General features: G+C 39.7%; 1 protein-coding gene across 2 annotated transcripts; it reads right to left on the bottom strand.

Annotated features, from left to right (window-relative positions):
- Window positions 1-1731: 1731 nt before the first annotated feature.
- TBPL1 (TATA-box binding protein like 1) lies at window positions 1732-14756 on the bottom strand. 2 transcript variants are annotated; one of them, XM_062489989.1, is made up of 7 exons: window positions 14740-14756; window positions 8783-8969; window positions 8102-8184; window positions 7139-7202; window positions 5307-5410; window positions 5128-5222; window positions 1732-2262 (listed from the first exon to the last, which is right to left on the bottom strand). In XM_062489989.1, exons 2-7 carry the CDS (start codon window positions 8915-8917, stop codon window positions 2192-2194), a joined length of 552 nt encoding a protein of 183 aa, XP_062345973.1. In that variant the 5' UTR covers window positions 8918-8969; window positions 14740-14756; the 3' UTR covers window positions 1732-2191. The 2 variants fall into 2 exon arrangements, with proteins under 2 accessions (XP_062345973.1, XP_062345972.1); XM_062489988.1 differs by lacking the exon at window positions 14740-14756 and adding an exon at window positions 14125-14189.
- Window positions 14757-15133: the final 377 nt, after the last annotated feature.

The following is a 15133-nucleotide window of genomic DNA, read 5'->3' as shown; positions in this document are numbered from 1 at the left end:
TTTACTGTGAGGATGGTGAGGTACTGAACAGGTTGCCTGGAGCAGTGGATGCCCCATCCTTGGATGTGTTCAAGGCCAAGTTGGATGGGGTTCTGAGCAGCCTGGTCTAGTGGAAGGTGTCCCTACCCATGGCAGGGGGGATGGAACTAGATGGTCTTGAAGGTCCCTTCCAACCCAAACCATTCTCTGACACCTACATAGAGGCTTTTATGAACATACCACTTACGACTTATGGCAAAGTTTTCTTTCTTTCTTTTTGTTCTGAAGATTCGGTGAAACATTTTCTATACTACTCCTTCCTTTACATATTTTCTGCGTAAAGTCACTATGGACAGCCCCAAGTCCTACACCACCCCCTCAGGCAGATGAAATCCATCATGCCAAGCATTTGCTTCCTCCAGATGTTCTTCCACCTTTCTTTCAAAGCTGTGATTTCTGGTACAGTAAGAGCTCAGTTTACTATTTTTAGCACCCCCTAGGACTTAACATTACCTGCAGCATGCAAGAGCAGTGTTACTTTTCTGTTCAGTGAGATAGGGAAAAAAGACATACATACATTTATACATATTTATTGTATCTTTTTAAAAGTAGCATTTGCAGTTACTTTTAAGCATTCACCTCTCTTCTGTTTCAAATGTGCACTTATTGAGAGAAACATCTACTGGCTTCCAAGTCCAAGATTAATACCAATAATAATAATAATACATGCCAGAATCAAGCGTCATTGCTTGTTGGCAGCTCCTGTCATCAAAACAGTATACAGTAAGAAGAGTGTAGAAAAGGTCTGTATTAATAATTCAGCAATAGGCTGGGGCTGGATTAGAGTGACCACAGCATCTTCTCCAGTTGAAGCACAACAATTTTCCTGAAGTTCACATTTCAATTCTTTTCTTTTGCATTGAGTAGGTGGACAAGGCAGTTGTTTTTTCTACAGTAGCTTCATAAGTTGATAATGTAATTAAGCTATCAAAAAGTGTCCAAGGGAGGGCCACAAGGGTGATGAAGGGTCTGGAGGGGAAGCCATATGAGGAGGGGCTGAGGTCACTTGGTTTGTTCAGCTTGGAGAAGAAGAGACTGAGGAGAGACCTCACTGTGGTCTTCAACATCCTCACGAGGGGAAGCAGAAGGGCAGGTACCGATCTCTTCACTCTTGTGATCAGTGAGAGGACTTGAAAACAGCATGAAGCTGAGTCAGAGGAGGTTTAGTACAGGTATCAGGAAAAGGTTTTTCACGCAAGAGGGTGGCTGGGCTCTGGAACAGGCTCCCCAGGGAAGTGGTGACAGCACCAAGCCTGACGGAGTTCAAGAAGCATTTGGACAGTGCTCTCAGGCACATGGTGTGACTCTTGGGGTGTCCTGTGCAGGGCCAGGAGTTGGATTTGGTGATCCTGATGGCTCCCTTCCAACTCAGCATATTCTACAATTCATCTACAGGAAAACACTTGCTGTAGACTTTTATATTTAGAAACGTCTTCCCTTCATGCAACAACAAGAAAATACTTGAAGTCTGGCATGTAGTTAAGAGAACTGGGAACAAACCAAGTTTCATCCTCAGATAAACATACGTTAACTACTATAGATTTCAATCTAACCCACACACAGTTTTACACATACTACAAACAGAAACAGAAGGTATCAATAAAGGACTATTCTTACATTGTTTCAAATTAAATTGCAACTATACAATTTTAATTGTAATATAAAAAGGGAAGGAACATAACAGAACAGGTATGAAGAGAAATATTTTCCAAACTTTTATTTGTGCACATTCATCAGGTGAAAAAGATAACTTTTACAGCTTCTTTGGTGCCCAATATTCAGCATACAAAAATGTAAAAGACTATTCACAAATAAAACACAAGCTCAAGCTAAAAAAAAAAAAGTCTTAAAGGTAGTGCACATCGTGACAGCTTTGCTTATGAATACACAGAAATTACTGCAAAAATAAATAGAATGTCTTTTTAAAAGCAGCAATTTCATATCTTGTAAACTTCTGTTTTTACAATACAGCACTGTTAAGAGTAAAATCCAAAAGAACTGGAGTCTATACTGTGGCCACGAGCAAGTAAAAGAGTCTGTATTCCTCTGCTATGGTTGGTCCAGTTTTCCTTTTTGCTTTTAGTCCAATGTGCAGCAGTCTTTGAAGGTGCTCGGTTAGGGAACCTAACCATCAAGTGGTGAATTACAAAATTTATTTCCTGCTTTCAAACACGAATGGATAAATCTGTTCCACAGCACTGGCAACAGCCTTTACGTTTGGCCCTGAGGGACAGTTAAAAAAAAAAAAAAAGAAAAAATGCAGTAGGAAGAGAAAAATAATGGAAACAGAAATTAAAACAACAGTACCTTTAAAAAAAACTTAATATTATTAGCAATCACAGCTTCATACCACAGACAATAAGTTCTCCCCCATTTCTCCCAACTTGACAGTTTTTCTCTGATCACTTTTTATGTGAAAGTCTTTTCTTGCGAATAAATCTGCAAGATGTTCTACATTTGTCAATGGATAGATTACAGTTAAATAATACTGTCATTTAATTTCATAACAACTTGGCTGATTTTCAATTTACTGGCTTAAACAGCCCAGAGAAGAGGCTGAGTGGCAGAGGTAAAATAAGTTCTTTTACTTATGTCAGTCTTCTAGGAATTCGTATTTCTTCAAGCCTAGCTACTTTTAGCTCTTGCTTTAGAAACCTACCAACAAAAGCTACTGTTAAATAATGCTGGATTTAACTGACGTACATTTCAAACAAGGTTATTTTAGGTGTGAGAATTATAGACCATTACTTTCTGTCCCTGGTTTTGCAAATAGCTTCATCGTTGATCTCAGGACAAAACGTGCAAGCCAGGTTTATCATCCCAGGATGAAGCATATGAAAGGTTATCTATGAGTATCCAGGCAAAGAAAAGGAAAAATGACCTAGCAATGCTTTCTGCTGGTACCAGACCACTTTACACAATGAAAAATTAAGATTGCAAATAAGTGAGCAGTAACATGCCAGAAGATATTAATTCTGGATAGAGGCTTGGTGATGCAGATAAAGGAGAACAGCAATTTCTCACATGCTTTGATGAGTAGGAACTCAAGAGTTTTTATAACACCACTTCAGACTTCAAAAGTTTCTTCCACGTATAGAGAACTGTTTACAATGACTCCCAAAAACAGTAACTTAAGCCTAAGTTACTTAAGTAATTATTATTTTACATGCTCAGTCAGAAAGCAACTGGACAAGAATAGGATTCTTCCTATATTTTCAAACTGGTATAGTGAAGCACTCAGCTTAAAACAAGCATGGTGAAAGATACCAGTCTTTTAGGTAGATACTGCACCCTCCTTAATTTTGGCTGCTATTAGAAAAGAAAGTTCTCAGGAAAGAAGAAGCCTTCAAAAAGTAAGAATATGAGTAGGCAAATAGTTCCAGCAAAAAAAATGATACTCTAAGTGTGAAGAGATGTAAAAACTGGGTCATCATTCTTGGGCATATAAGAGAAGGAAAAAACAGACAAAACATCACAACCCCCCTAAGCAACCGCCTCATTTCTCATTTTGGAGTCAAAGAAACAATATTTCTTTCTATTACATGCTAGTAATTTTTATTATCTTTTATGAAAGTAGCGAAATATTTTTATATTTGTCCCATAAAAAGAATCCACCTTTCTTGTTTTTCTTAATATTTCTAATTATGTATCTCAAATAAAATTTCCTGAGTCAGAGGTATTACAAGTACTAGTACTAGAGAAACATGAATCTTTAAAAGAAACTTCATCTGAACGCACTTGAGAAGGAGTGCACTAAAGCAGAAAAGTAATTTAAAACATTTTTAGATAAGAAGTGTAAGACTCTGGACATTTTTTTCCTCTAGAAGAGAGGCAAAAATCAGGTCTGAGTTAATTTTCAAACTCACTGCAACAACTAAACTAGAAGGATGCAAAAATTCTATGCTTACCATCTTTACCTTCATATTTGAAAGGAAAATTCTGAAAATATTAAAGTGATTTTGTAAGCAGTGAAGTAGTAAGAACCTTGCAGAGAAGCTGAATCTCATCAGGAGGCTGACAAGACATGCTGAGAGCTTTTTATTACTGTAGTGATACTAAGGCTTCTTATTTATTTTAAATTTAGTTTCCAGTTTTGGTAAGACTAGTTGCACTGTTCCAAACATATACTGCAATCTTGAAATACTTTTTAGCCCTTCTTTTTTAGATTACCGAATCTGATGGAAGTTTGTCTCCTTTAGAAAACACTGCTTCCAATATCTTGTCGGAAATGTTCTGCATAAGTACATGCATTTGTAAAGGAATTAAGATGTGAAAATAAAAAAAATCCTTACCCAGCTTCTGAACCAGTAGCTGAGCTCTAACAATTGCAAGACATAATTCTCGCTAAAGTGATACACAATGATTTTTTTGGTTCTGTAACATTTAAACTTTTATTCTCTGAAAAACATGACTTCTTCTACCTAGACACTGGTGGTGGACATCTCACAAGCAAACAGAAAAGAGAATGAAAAACGAAAATGATGAAGAGAGAGGAAATAAATGGCATGGCCTCTCCAAGACCCAGGACAATCATGTCTCTGATTACATGGGAAAAAAATCACTGATGCCTGTGATTCACTGGTGTTTCTCTTAGCTGAGCTTTAACAGAAGACAGCACAAGTCTGAAGAACTGCAAATATTGGTGAGCCTCATTTGTGACAAAATGCTATGCTATCTTCTGAGTTTCCATAAATCTGCAGTTTGGAAATATGTATTTATGGAAGGGATGTTAATGCTAAATGCAGTGTAATTAACACTACAAATGGAAGAAAAAAGGAAGAAAATTCAAATGTTTTAAAAAACAATAACTACCTGCATTCTTAAGTGCTATTTTACTTTTGGTTTCATGAAAAAAACAGACCATGTACATTCAGTCTAACTAATTTTTTGAACCTACCAATAATAATGCTTCCTCTACAGCTCTTCCAGCACTTTCACTCAAAAACAAACTAGGTGCAAGCAAGGGGAAACTAAATCTTGTCAACATTACCTTTTGATTGTTTTAAACATCTTGCTTTCCCAAACCTACTGGCTCTAAAGTTAAATATTCCCAACAAGTTAAATATTTATTTTTTGACATTAAAATACCTGTAACTGTGATACTGCCTGTGGAAAAAATCTGTAAGGTAGCTCTGAGAGATTTTATTCTGTAACACACGGCAGGATGAAGTTCTGGTTCATAACTAGAAAACAAAATGAAAAGTAAAAAAGAGAGATCTAGAAATGAAAAATAAAAGCTTAAGGGAATTCTTTAAAGTCCTACGTACCTCGCATGAGGTCTGTTATTCTTCGTAAATTCCGGTAATCTGATCTCAAAGGGCATGTTGCACACTGCTAAAACATTCACAACTTTAAAATCTGTGAAAATTACCTTTTCAAAAGAGATGGGAAAAAAAGACATTAGAAATTTACTTTACAGCAAGTCAGATGCATTGGTTGCGCAAAAAACACAAGGCTACAACTTAGAATATTTTCATGAGTCAAAATTAGAACCTTGAGATGGATACCTTTCCAGCAGGCATCTAAAGAGTACTTAATGGACTCAGATAATTTACATTATCCTTCTGTGGTGGAGTAACTGCTGAACTAGATACCTCACAGTTGTATCATGGTCACTACAGCAGTATGGTTATAGTACAGTTTAAGGATGAGACACAGAAACTCAACTGAAACTAAACACCTCCCCACTGAAAAGAAACTAAATTTAACAGCTCATGGAACATCAGAGTAACCAGAGAAAAAGCTTAAATATTGTTGCAAACTTCTTTAGTGCCTTGATGCTATACACCAATTATATTAGAGCTAAGAATAAGAAAAAAGGTGACAACTGTTTTGCTTTAAATGTCCAGTGGCCAGTAGAGCAAACTGGTTTTCTACTCTAACTTTCTGAAACCCAATTCAAACTATTTGAGTAACTTTTAGTTATTCTTTACCACAGACATTTTAGATGACAACAAAATAGCCAACAGACAACCACCATACGAAGAAACCACACTGCTGAGAGGTCAGTGTTGGCAGTGTCACTGGGGAAACTTTTGCTCATTTTCTGCAATTGCCTAAAGTTTAAATGGCTGTTCTTCAATCTGTACTTTTTAGAAAGATACTAGAAATATATTTAGAAAGATAGTTAGAAAGAAGCAACTTAGCCTCAAATCAACTTAATCTTCAAGATACAAACTCCTCACTTTATGACAAAACTTGGTGTGTCCACCCTGAAGTACTGTGCACCTCACTGACAACATTCCATTCCAACTTCAAAGGGCTGGGTGAAAAGTATACATTTGTGACAATAGGATTGTCACACTTTTGCTGGGGTCTCTTGCAGCATTACCAGCATAGGCTGTCACCACTGCCTTTATGTACTATCATCAAAAGTAGTCTCTCCCTAAAAATGACAGCTACTGTGTCTATTTAATTGTCTGTCCCTAAACTGAACTTGCAGGTAAACAGCACAACAGACTATCAGGAAGTTTTAGAGTATCAAATCATGTCATTTTAAGTGGTTCATGTTGCTGTTTTTCAACCCTTACTATAAAATGCATGTGGTGTTCCTGACTGGTAATGCTAACACAAACTCAGATAAAAGAGGGTGTTTCCTGCCCTAAGTATTTTATTTGGCTTATTTCCAGCTGTGAAACATGACAGTGCAGGAGGACTTTTTTCCTTCCTCTTTAATTTAAGAGGCTCAAACTTGTCCTTATTAAGATGGAAATGTATCTGCTATTCCATCAGAAATGAGAGAAAATTATGTTCAAATTACAGTAAAGATTCAGCATTTTCCAAATAAATATTTTGAGATATTGTAAATTCTATTCTAATTCACCCACACATCTGTGGGTGGTTTACATATTAAACAAATTTTGTTGTTCATTATCCAGTGAAGAAGCACTGCTCTGAGCTGCCAAACAAAAGTCAAATCCACAAAATAAAACATCTTCTCTTTAACCAGCATCTGGAAAATGTATTCCGACACAAAAGGGGCATCTGAGAGAAAACATGTTAACTGCTAAATCATTATGCTCTCACTTCTTTGTTTCTTTCTAAAAAATGAACTACCAGCATTGCTTGAGTCAAGCAAGTCCTTTTACATCAGAATTACCTGAAAACCTAGTTTCTGTAGACTACGAGCTAGTCGTCTGGCACCAAATTTAGCTTCTTCTTCACTACAAAGGAGAAAGGAAAGGGTCTAGCATTAACAAAAGTATACAGTTGTGCACACACACACAATAGCTACTCAGACTACAAAATGAACTATTATACAATGTAGCATATCAACCATGATCTCAGGGACAGCTTCTCTTCATCCTACTCTAAGTATTACATTTCAACTAGATAGACATTCCAATGGAGTCCTTCATGCCCGTTTGAAGAATATCTTAGCACTTGGCCTCAGCTGAAGTGAGAGACATGTTTTAATCATACATGATTTTAAGTGCCCTTAACAGATAAATAAGATCATGGATAGTCTGGAGTTAACATCCTGAACAATCCTCTTTAATTTTGGAACAGAGATCATAGACAGAAAGCATGCAATTTTACTATTTTACCTTACCTTATCCTTACTTTGAAATGCAGATATATCTTAAAGGAATTCAGCTCTTAAGAGTTTACTGAGTGTCAGATCTATCTGAACTGAGAGCCTGCTTTTGCTTCTTTCCAGTCCTTCAACACCGTAAAACTTGATTAATTCAGGTGGGGTTTTGTGAAAAAATAAGAGATATCCTCAGGAAAGGTCATCCCTTCCCCAGGCTCAAATTCTAGCTAAACACACAGAATTCTTAAAGACTGCTCAAACCTCTTTTGGATTTTCTTAATAAGGCAGTTTTCCCTCCTGCTCTCCCAAGAAGGCTAAAATGATGTTTAAGATTTCAACACTGAGACAAACACTTCACACAGAAAACTTCCTCCCAAATACAAAGCTTGACAAGGATCTACATGTGATGTAGATCTACAGTGTGAGCCAATCTAAGCAGCAGCAAGTACCACCTCTTCTTCATTTACAATGTTGTACATTAAAATGCACAAGGATTTAGACCTAGAGAAAGAATCTTCATGAACTCACCTTGTGGCTCCTGTGCAAATAACTTTTCCTGAGGACCAAATTGTGGCCGTAATCCTAGGTTTCCTAAGCTTCATTAAAACCTTCTAAAAAAGAAAAGTAGAACAATTGGAAATTAGTAGTAATTCAATTTCATACTGGGAAAAAAGTTACCTGTTACCCAAATCAACTAAAGTTACAGTGAAACTCCCTTTAGTTTTGATAGGCTTGAACTGCTCCTTCACCTCTTTCAGTAATTAAAAACCCTAGCTCCTGAGAAGAGCAAAATAAGCACCAAACAGCCAGTGACTCAGTGTACACAAATGAAGGTATTTTTCACTATAAGCACCATGCTGATTTTTTTCTTATTACAGTGATTTGACATTTCTGACTCCTTATCAAGATATATTTTCTTGACACAGACATCAAATTTTGGGAGGCAGAACAGACCCTGAGGTGTAGGAGGCCTCATCACATACCTTGTACCCAATATTCACCTCACCAAGTGCTGTCTCCTGACACAGCATTTCATCACTCCCATTACCATACAAGTAGTGTATTAATGACTAAGTAGCTACAGCAAGAGAAACAGAGAACAAAAATTCTGTTTTTCTCTATCCACCATACACAGGTGTTAAGCAGAAGAATGTTCAGCTTAAGGAATATTTCTAAAAACAGATAACTGAAGTATGCTAAATCTCTTACCCCAACATCACGCTTGTATATCACATTTGCTCCCTCTAATGCAATCTTCCTCAAGTTTAAATGACATCTTGTTCTAAAAACACACACTACATTTGTGATTAAAATGTCCAGTGCAACATCACTGTCCGCATCCATTGGGGTGATTTACAACTCAATTTTCCCACCAGCTCACCACGAAGATCACATCCTGAGAAGCAAAAATGGTAAAATTAAACATACCAATAGAAAATTGCCTATTAATGCCATTGTATACATTTGCCCCTTAAAAAAGATGAGAAGCAGAAGTCACTACACTCTGACTCATTTAACAGTGTGAAGGGAGGGGGAGGTCTGCATCCTTTGTTCTAGAAAATAGGAGCTAACTTGTTCAAAACCATGTTGCCAGACTTAACAGAAATGAATGTATTGAAGTGCATACACACACAAACACACACACACACATACATATATATATATTTTAAATTGCCAGTTAATTATGTTACAATTCTTGCTAAGTATATTAAGACACTGTAAAGATTACTGAAACTTCTTCCATAGCTCCAATGGATAATCTTTCCTCAGCTTGTTTGAGGACGTCATTAGACACCTCAGGAAAATACACTTCTCTGACTGCTGAAGTTGATAAATCTGAACAGTTTGACATTTGTGTTGGAATGGATGAGCCTATGAATAACTTTGAACTAACACCAGTTACACAAACTGCAGTCTGTAGACAGCCTGCTACCACAGCTTTCCCATCTTCACCCAGCACTCTTGGCCTACCTCTCCCAATAATAGCTTAAAGCAAACTATACAAAATGTCCTGGTGGCAGCACTAGCCTGGGCTGACCCTCTGCACTGCCCACAGGAAGGCACTGTACGGGCAGTGAGATGGAATGTTTCTGAGAAAAAGCACGGGTAACTGTGAAGGCACAGGGTGGCTGCCCAGTGCATACACTGCAAACCTAAGGCATCCAGGAAGCATCCAGGCTGCCCATGCACATCAAAGGTGACACTCCTCACACACACCTCAGCTGGGAAAGAGAAACCTAACACCAGCAGCTGGGCTACCACTCATCCCAGCCCAAGAATGCCTGACATCTCTTCTGTAACCATACAAAGCCAAGACAGCAGGCACCTCAAATAGATCTCAGGTAAAGAAATGAGAGGGGACAAGAGCATGGTCACTGGTATACAGTGAAAAGGACTTTAACATTTTAGCAGTATTTAATCCAAAATAAACAAAAAAGAAAGCAAAGAACAAAATCAAATAAAAAACTGTCACACATGTGAAATGCTCCACATGGTCATTGCCATGGAAGAAGCAGGACACCATGCATTAAGAACAATATTCCTAACAGACTATGATGTATTTATATCAATTTAAATGTTTTTGCCTTATGTTCTATATTAGAAATCTTCAAGATACAACATTAATGTTATTATCAGTGTTTTCATTTGACTACACCTTCCTAAACATCAGGCCATAGTCTGTAATCAAGAACTCAAGGTGCCTCTTTGACTACCGCTCACTGACAACACAGAAGTAACAAACTACATGCAGATATGCACAATGTACTGGGTCAGCTGCTGTGTTGGTTATTTCTTAAACTCTGCAGCTTGTTCCATGCTGAAAGAATTATTCTGTAATTATTGGTTTGTCCAATATAAGAAAAGGCAAGATGGATGATAACACAGAAAAGAGATGAAGAAACAGCAAAAGGAAAACAGGAAAACCAAAGGTTATGTGGGGGGGTGGAGGGAATGCAGGCAAAGAAGAGAACAAACAGTAACTAATTAGTACTCCCAGATCCCTTTTCTAATCTTTTTTTATTGAACAAAAAATACATGAATCCTCAAAGTCAGAAATTACTTATTCCATCTGGTTTTGATGGACTACTACAGATTGGGCAAGTAATTTATGGCACCAGATCCAAAGATAGCACATGTGCAAATTTTGAATGGCATGCAGGCAGGGCCAGCACGGAACTGGAACCCGTGGCATCTTCAGAGAGGCATTTGTTTTTCACCCTGGCTCCAACTCCTGGCTCTTGCTGAGTTCATTTACTGGAACCCAGAAAAGATTGTACACAAGATACCTCCAATAGATACCTCAGCATCATCTCCCTACTGTCAGTGAACATCTGCTGGAACACTCAGCCTCTACATTCTGAAAGAACATCAGCATCATGCATAACACCATTGAAAGGTTGCTAACATCTGAGCAAACCATAATACTGTATGATAATGTCCCCATAAAACATGGCTTATCTTAAAAAGATCCAGGGAGAAAAGTCACGTGCTCATTCAGAACAAAGGAAAGTGGTTGAAAAGAGAGAAAAATTACAATTTAAAAAGAAAAGATCTATTATTAGGGCAAAAAGGCAGCTGTGGAGCTGTCAGTAAGGATGTTTTCAGCAATTACAATGTATCTTGGTTGTAAGTACAATCTACTTGCATAGATATTAAGAGGAGGCAAATTACACAGATGACAGCGGTGTGCCCCCATTTTAATTAGCCATGTTCTGAAAACTCAAGACATCAGATCCTAAAGGAGGGACTTTTTAACTTGGAATTCTATATATTATGTCCATAATTTTGAACACACCCATTCCTATTAAGCACACAAATACAACGTTAAAACTCTTCCAACGCATGAATGGGAAAGACTGGGTAAACCAAAATGTTTCTAAGCTTGGATACTCGTGACCAAACAGTAAGCAAGCCTTAAGGTACCACAATCTTTGATTTAAGCATTCATTTTAATGTCTCACAACTTACTTAAAAAGAAGGAAAAAATAATCTACAGAGAAGTTGTCCTCTTACTTTTTCTTTTGGAAGCCTTAAATAACTTCAAATTCAGAGGAACCATGAGAGCAAATGCAACTTAAACTTTCTTTAAAAATACATGGACAACACACACACACACACAAAAAAAAAAAAATCTGAGGAACGTATTTACAAAAGTTATCTAACAAAGTCCAAGAAAGAAAGATGTTGCTCTTATTTACATGTATCTCTAGCAAGCATGACCAGCTGGAACATTCTGATCCTCCTCTTTCCCAGCTGTCTATTGTATTCTCTGCCATTCATACACACTACCTTAGCTCTGACTTATTTCCCAAAACCTCAATTTCTGCATATCTAGATATTTTCTGCAAAATGAGGAAAATAATGCTCCTTACATATAAGTCTATTTATATTCCATACTTATGCAGTTATACTTGCAGAACACAGAGGCTGAGTAGAAACCAAACATCTGGTTCTCTCCAGTTCCAGATTTGCAAATGTTTAAGTTGATTCTATTGAGCTCATCTTAGGTTTTGTTGATTAACTTTGTCCTTTGAAGGTTCTCTCATGTGAACTGTAGAATTTTGGCAAAATTTGAAATCTCATTTCAAAAATTATTGTTGCTAATTATTAATTATTAATGCTAATTTAATAATAGATTAAATTTGAAAATGATTTGTCTACTTGTGCAGCATTTTTTTTAAATTATGCACTTCATTTGACTTTCTCCAACACAAGAAACTAGCTAGCTTTGATTTCAAGTTGTTTTGCATCAGTGTAACACAATATGTCCCAACAAGAGGAAACAAATATAAATACATCTCTACAGAGGTTTGAATCATTTTGTTTCATTAGGGAAATTTTAGAAGATCGTTCTTTCTTTTCAACACAGATTTCAGGGATACATGTGGAATATTACCCTAAGAGAAAAAAAAAAACAAACCAAAACAGGAAGGAAAAAAAAGTAGATAGATTAAGCACCATAATTAACACAAAAATAAAAACAACAACAAAAGCTAATGCAAAGATATTTGACACTGTAATGTATCCTACACTGAAACCAGAGAAACTCCACAGAATAAGAAATACTTTGGAGGGAGGAATGAACACTCAGGTTCCTAAAGCATTACCTCTACCTCCACTGTTAGAATCATAGACATACTATTTTAGATACTCTATAAACACATGTGAAGACAAAATACCCTGCATGGAAATCTTACAATCTTAAAAAAAGCCAGCACTCTGTCTTCAGAAAGTTCCAAACCAACCACAGTACCATCATCAAATAAAGAGGAAAGTCACTTGGGATGGGGTATATAAACAAAGTATTATTTTAAGCTCTTGACTACCTTTGATCCAAGAAACTCAGAGCTATGAAGGTAGATGGGGGATATCTAACAATGGTTATGTTAATGTCAGAACAGTTTAATAAACACCTTTTTCACCAACAGTCCAAGTATAAGCAACTTTTACTGGTTATTTTTAACCTTTCTCCAAAGCAGTTCAAGAACTGACCAACTCCACAAACAATTCCAACAGTGCAGCTGAAGGGATATTGGTCACTACTGTGTCAGTAGACATTTGTCAAACTAAAGTCTGAAAGGCATCTTTGAAGAAGTTGACATGAACCTCTACAGGATGTTTCCGTATGAGAATGGAGAATAAATAAACCCTGTCAGGAATGGGGAGAGACAATTCCATCCTTCCACTGAAGATGTACTTTTAAAGATTTGTGTTCAGCTCCAGGAAACAGGTCCATATGAAAGGCCGGAGGTGACAGACCTCTGAAATCTGCTTGAATCCTTAAACACATATGGTGTCCAAGAACCAAGAGCAACATAGCTACTACTGTCTGTGCAAAACATCCTCTGCTCCAAACTTCTTTCTTACTTCCAGCCACAGAGCTAGTGGGCACGCTTTTACTTTCTGTTGCAGTGGCAAATTAAACTATGCCTAAAGCAAAAGGCCATCTTGAAGCTACTATTCCCACCTTTCAGGATTTTCAGAGTCATGACCATTTATATTTTGGGGATAAAATCTTGAAATACATGCAAAGTCAGTATCAAAGCAGGGATTTGTTAAATTAGATCCATGCACAGAGTCATAATATCAGCTATATCACAAGCAAGTAGGACTTCAGCCCTGCTCTTGGATAAGTCTACTGCATCTCCTTGAGGTCATCCAACACAAATCCACTTGCAATAATAAAACCAAACAGTGTATAGAGCAAGACAAGAAAGCATATTTTAAATAATTCATAACACACCATTATCCTCAAATCTTTCTCTCATCAAAAGGTCCATTCATATTCAAAGCAAGATGCACTTGAACTCAAGTTTGTGCCATCTTTCCCTCAGAACATTCAGGAATACTTGAATGCCAAGCATCAAGAAGAATCCGTTTGGTCTTGATAATACGTGTAAAAGCATCGTAAGCATGACAAAAGTCTGAACTAACAGGTTAAGTGGCCATGCCAAAACGATGAAATGTCGTAAGTAAAAATATTCAGCTGTAACAAAACATTTTAAGGCAACGGGTAAGCCTCTCACCCCCTCTCAGTCAAACACTTTTACCGTTTGCGCGTCCCAGCTGAGGAAGCACGAGCACCCTTCCCTATTCCCGCTGCTGGGAATCTCACTGTATGCCCCACAGTCACAACGCTCTGCTCAGTAACTATTTCTTGCCCCCCCAATCCCAGCCCGAAACTTCTGTGGCCGGCACGGCACAAACAAAGCGCAGGCAGCAGGGCGGCCCGGCCACGCCGTGCTCCGCCGCTCGGCAGCGCCGGCTTCTGCGGGCATCGGCTGCCGCAGGGCACGGGGCCGCCACAAAGCCCTCGGGGGCGGGCGCGGGCCGGCCGGGCTTCTCGGGGACAGGGACGTTCCTCCGCAGGATGCCCTGCCCCTTCTCCCGCTCCCTGCCTCGGCGGCCCCGGCCACGCTCACCCTCCCGCCCCGGGCGCGATCGGCACCGCGGCGGGAGGCACCGGCAGGGCCGCGGCGGGGCGGGGAGGGCCCGCGCCGCCTCCCTCACCTCGGCCGGGCAGCAGCGGCGGCGGAGAGGGGCGGGGGCTCAACGGCGGCGGCGGGGGCTCCCGCCAGGCCGGGCCCGCGGACCCAAGACGCGGAGAGGGGGAGGAGGGGGAGTAGAAGGAGGAGCGCGGCCCGTAGGCGGGCGGCGGCCGTTACCGTGCGGGAGGGCGGCGGTCAGGGCAGGGCAGGGCGCGGCGCAGCGCGGTGCCGGTCGGTGGGTGCCGGTGGCCCGGCAGCGTTCCGGGTGCTGGGCCGACTCGCCGCGACAATAAACATCCCCCAGCACCGCGGGCATAGACGCGGCGCGGCTAGAGCGGCCGCCGGAAGTCAAGGCGGCGGGAGGGGGGGAGCGAGGGGGCCGCGCTTGCCGCGCTTCCGCTGTCGTCCGCCGCCCCCGGAGCCGCGGCGCTCCCCGGACGGGCCCGCGGCGCGCCGCTCCGCACGGAGTCTAGGAGCGGGCCTCGTCGGAAAGGACGGCAGCGGGTCATCTCCTCCGACCTCCCTGCTCAAGCAGGGCCGTGCCACAGCACGTGGCACAGGAATGTGTCCG

Source organism: Cinclus cinclus, chromosome 3 (assembly GCF_963662255.1).
Source record: "Cinclus cinclus chromosome 3, bCinCin1.1, whole genome shotgun sequence".
NCBI classification, from domain to species: domain Eukaryota; kingdom Metazoa; phylum Chordata; class Aves; order Passeriformes; family Cinclidae; genus Cinclus; species Cinclus cinclus.
The sequence above is the reverse complement of the archived record's forward strand: the minus strand, read 5'-3'. Positions and strand labels throughout refer to the sequence as shown.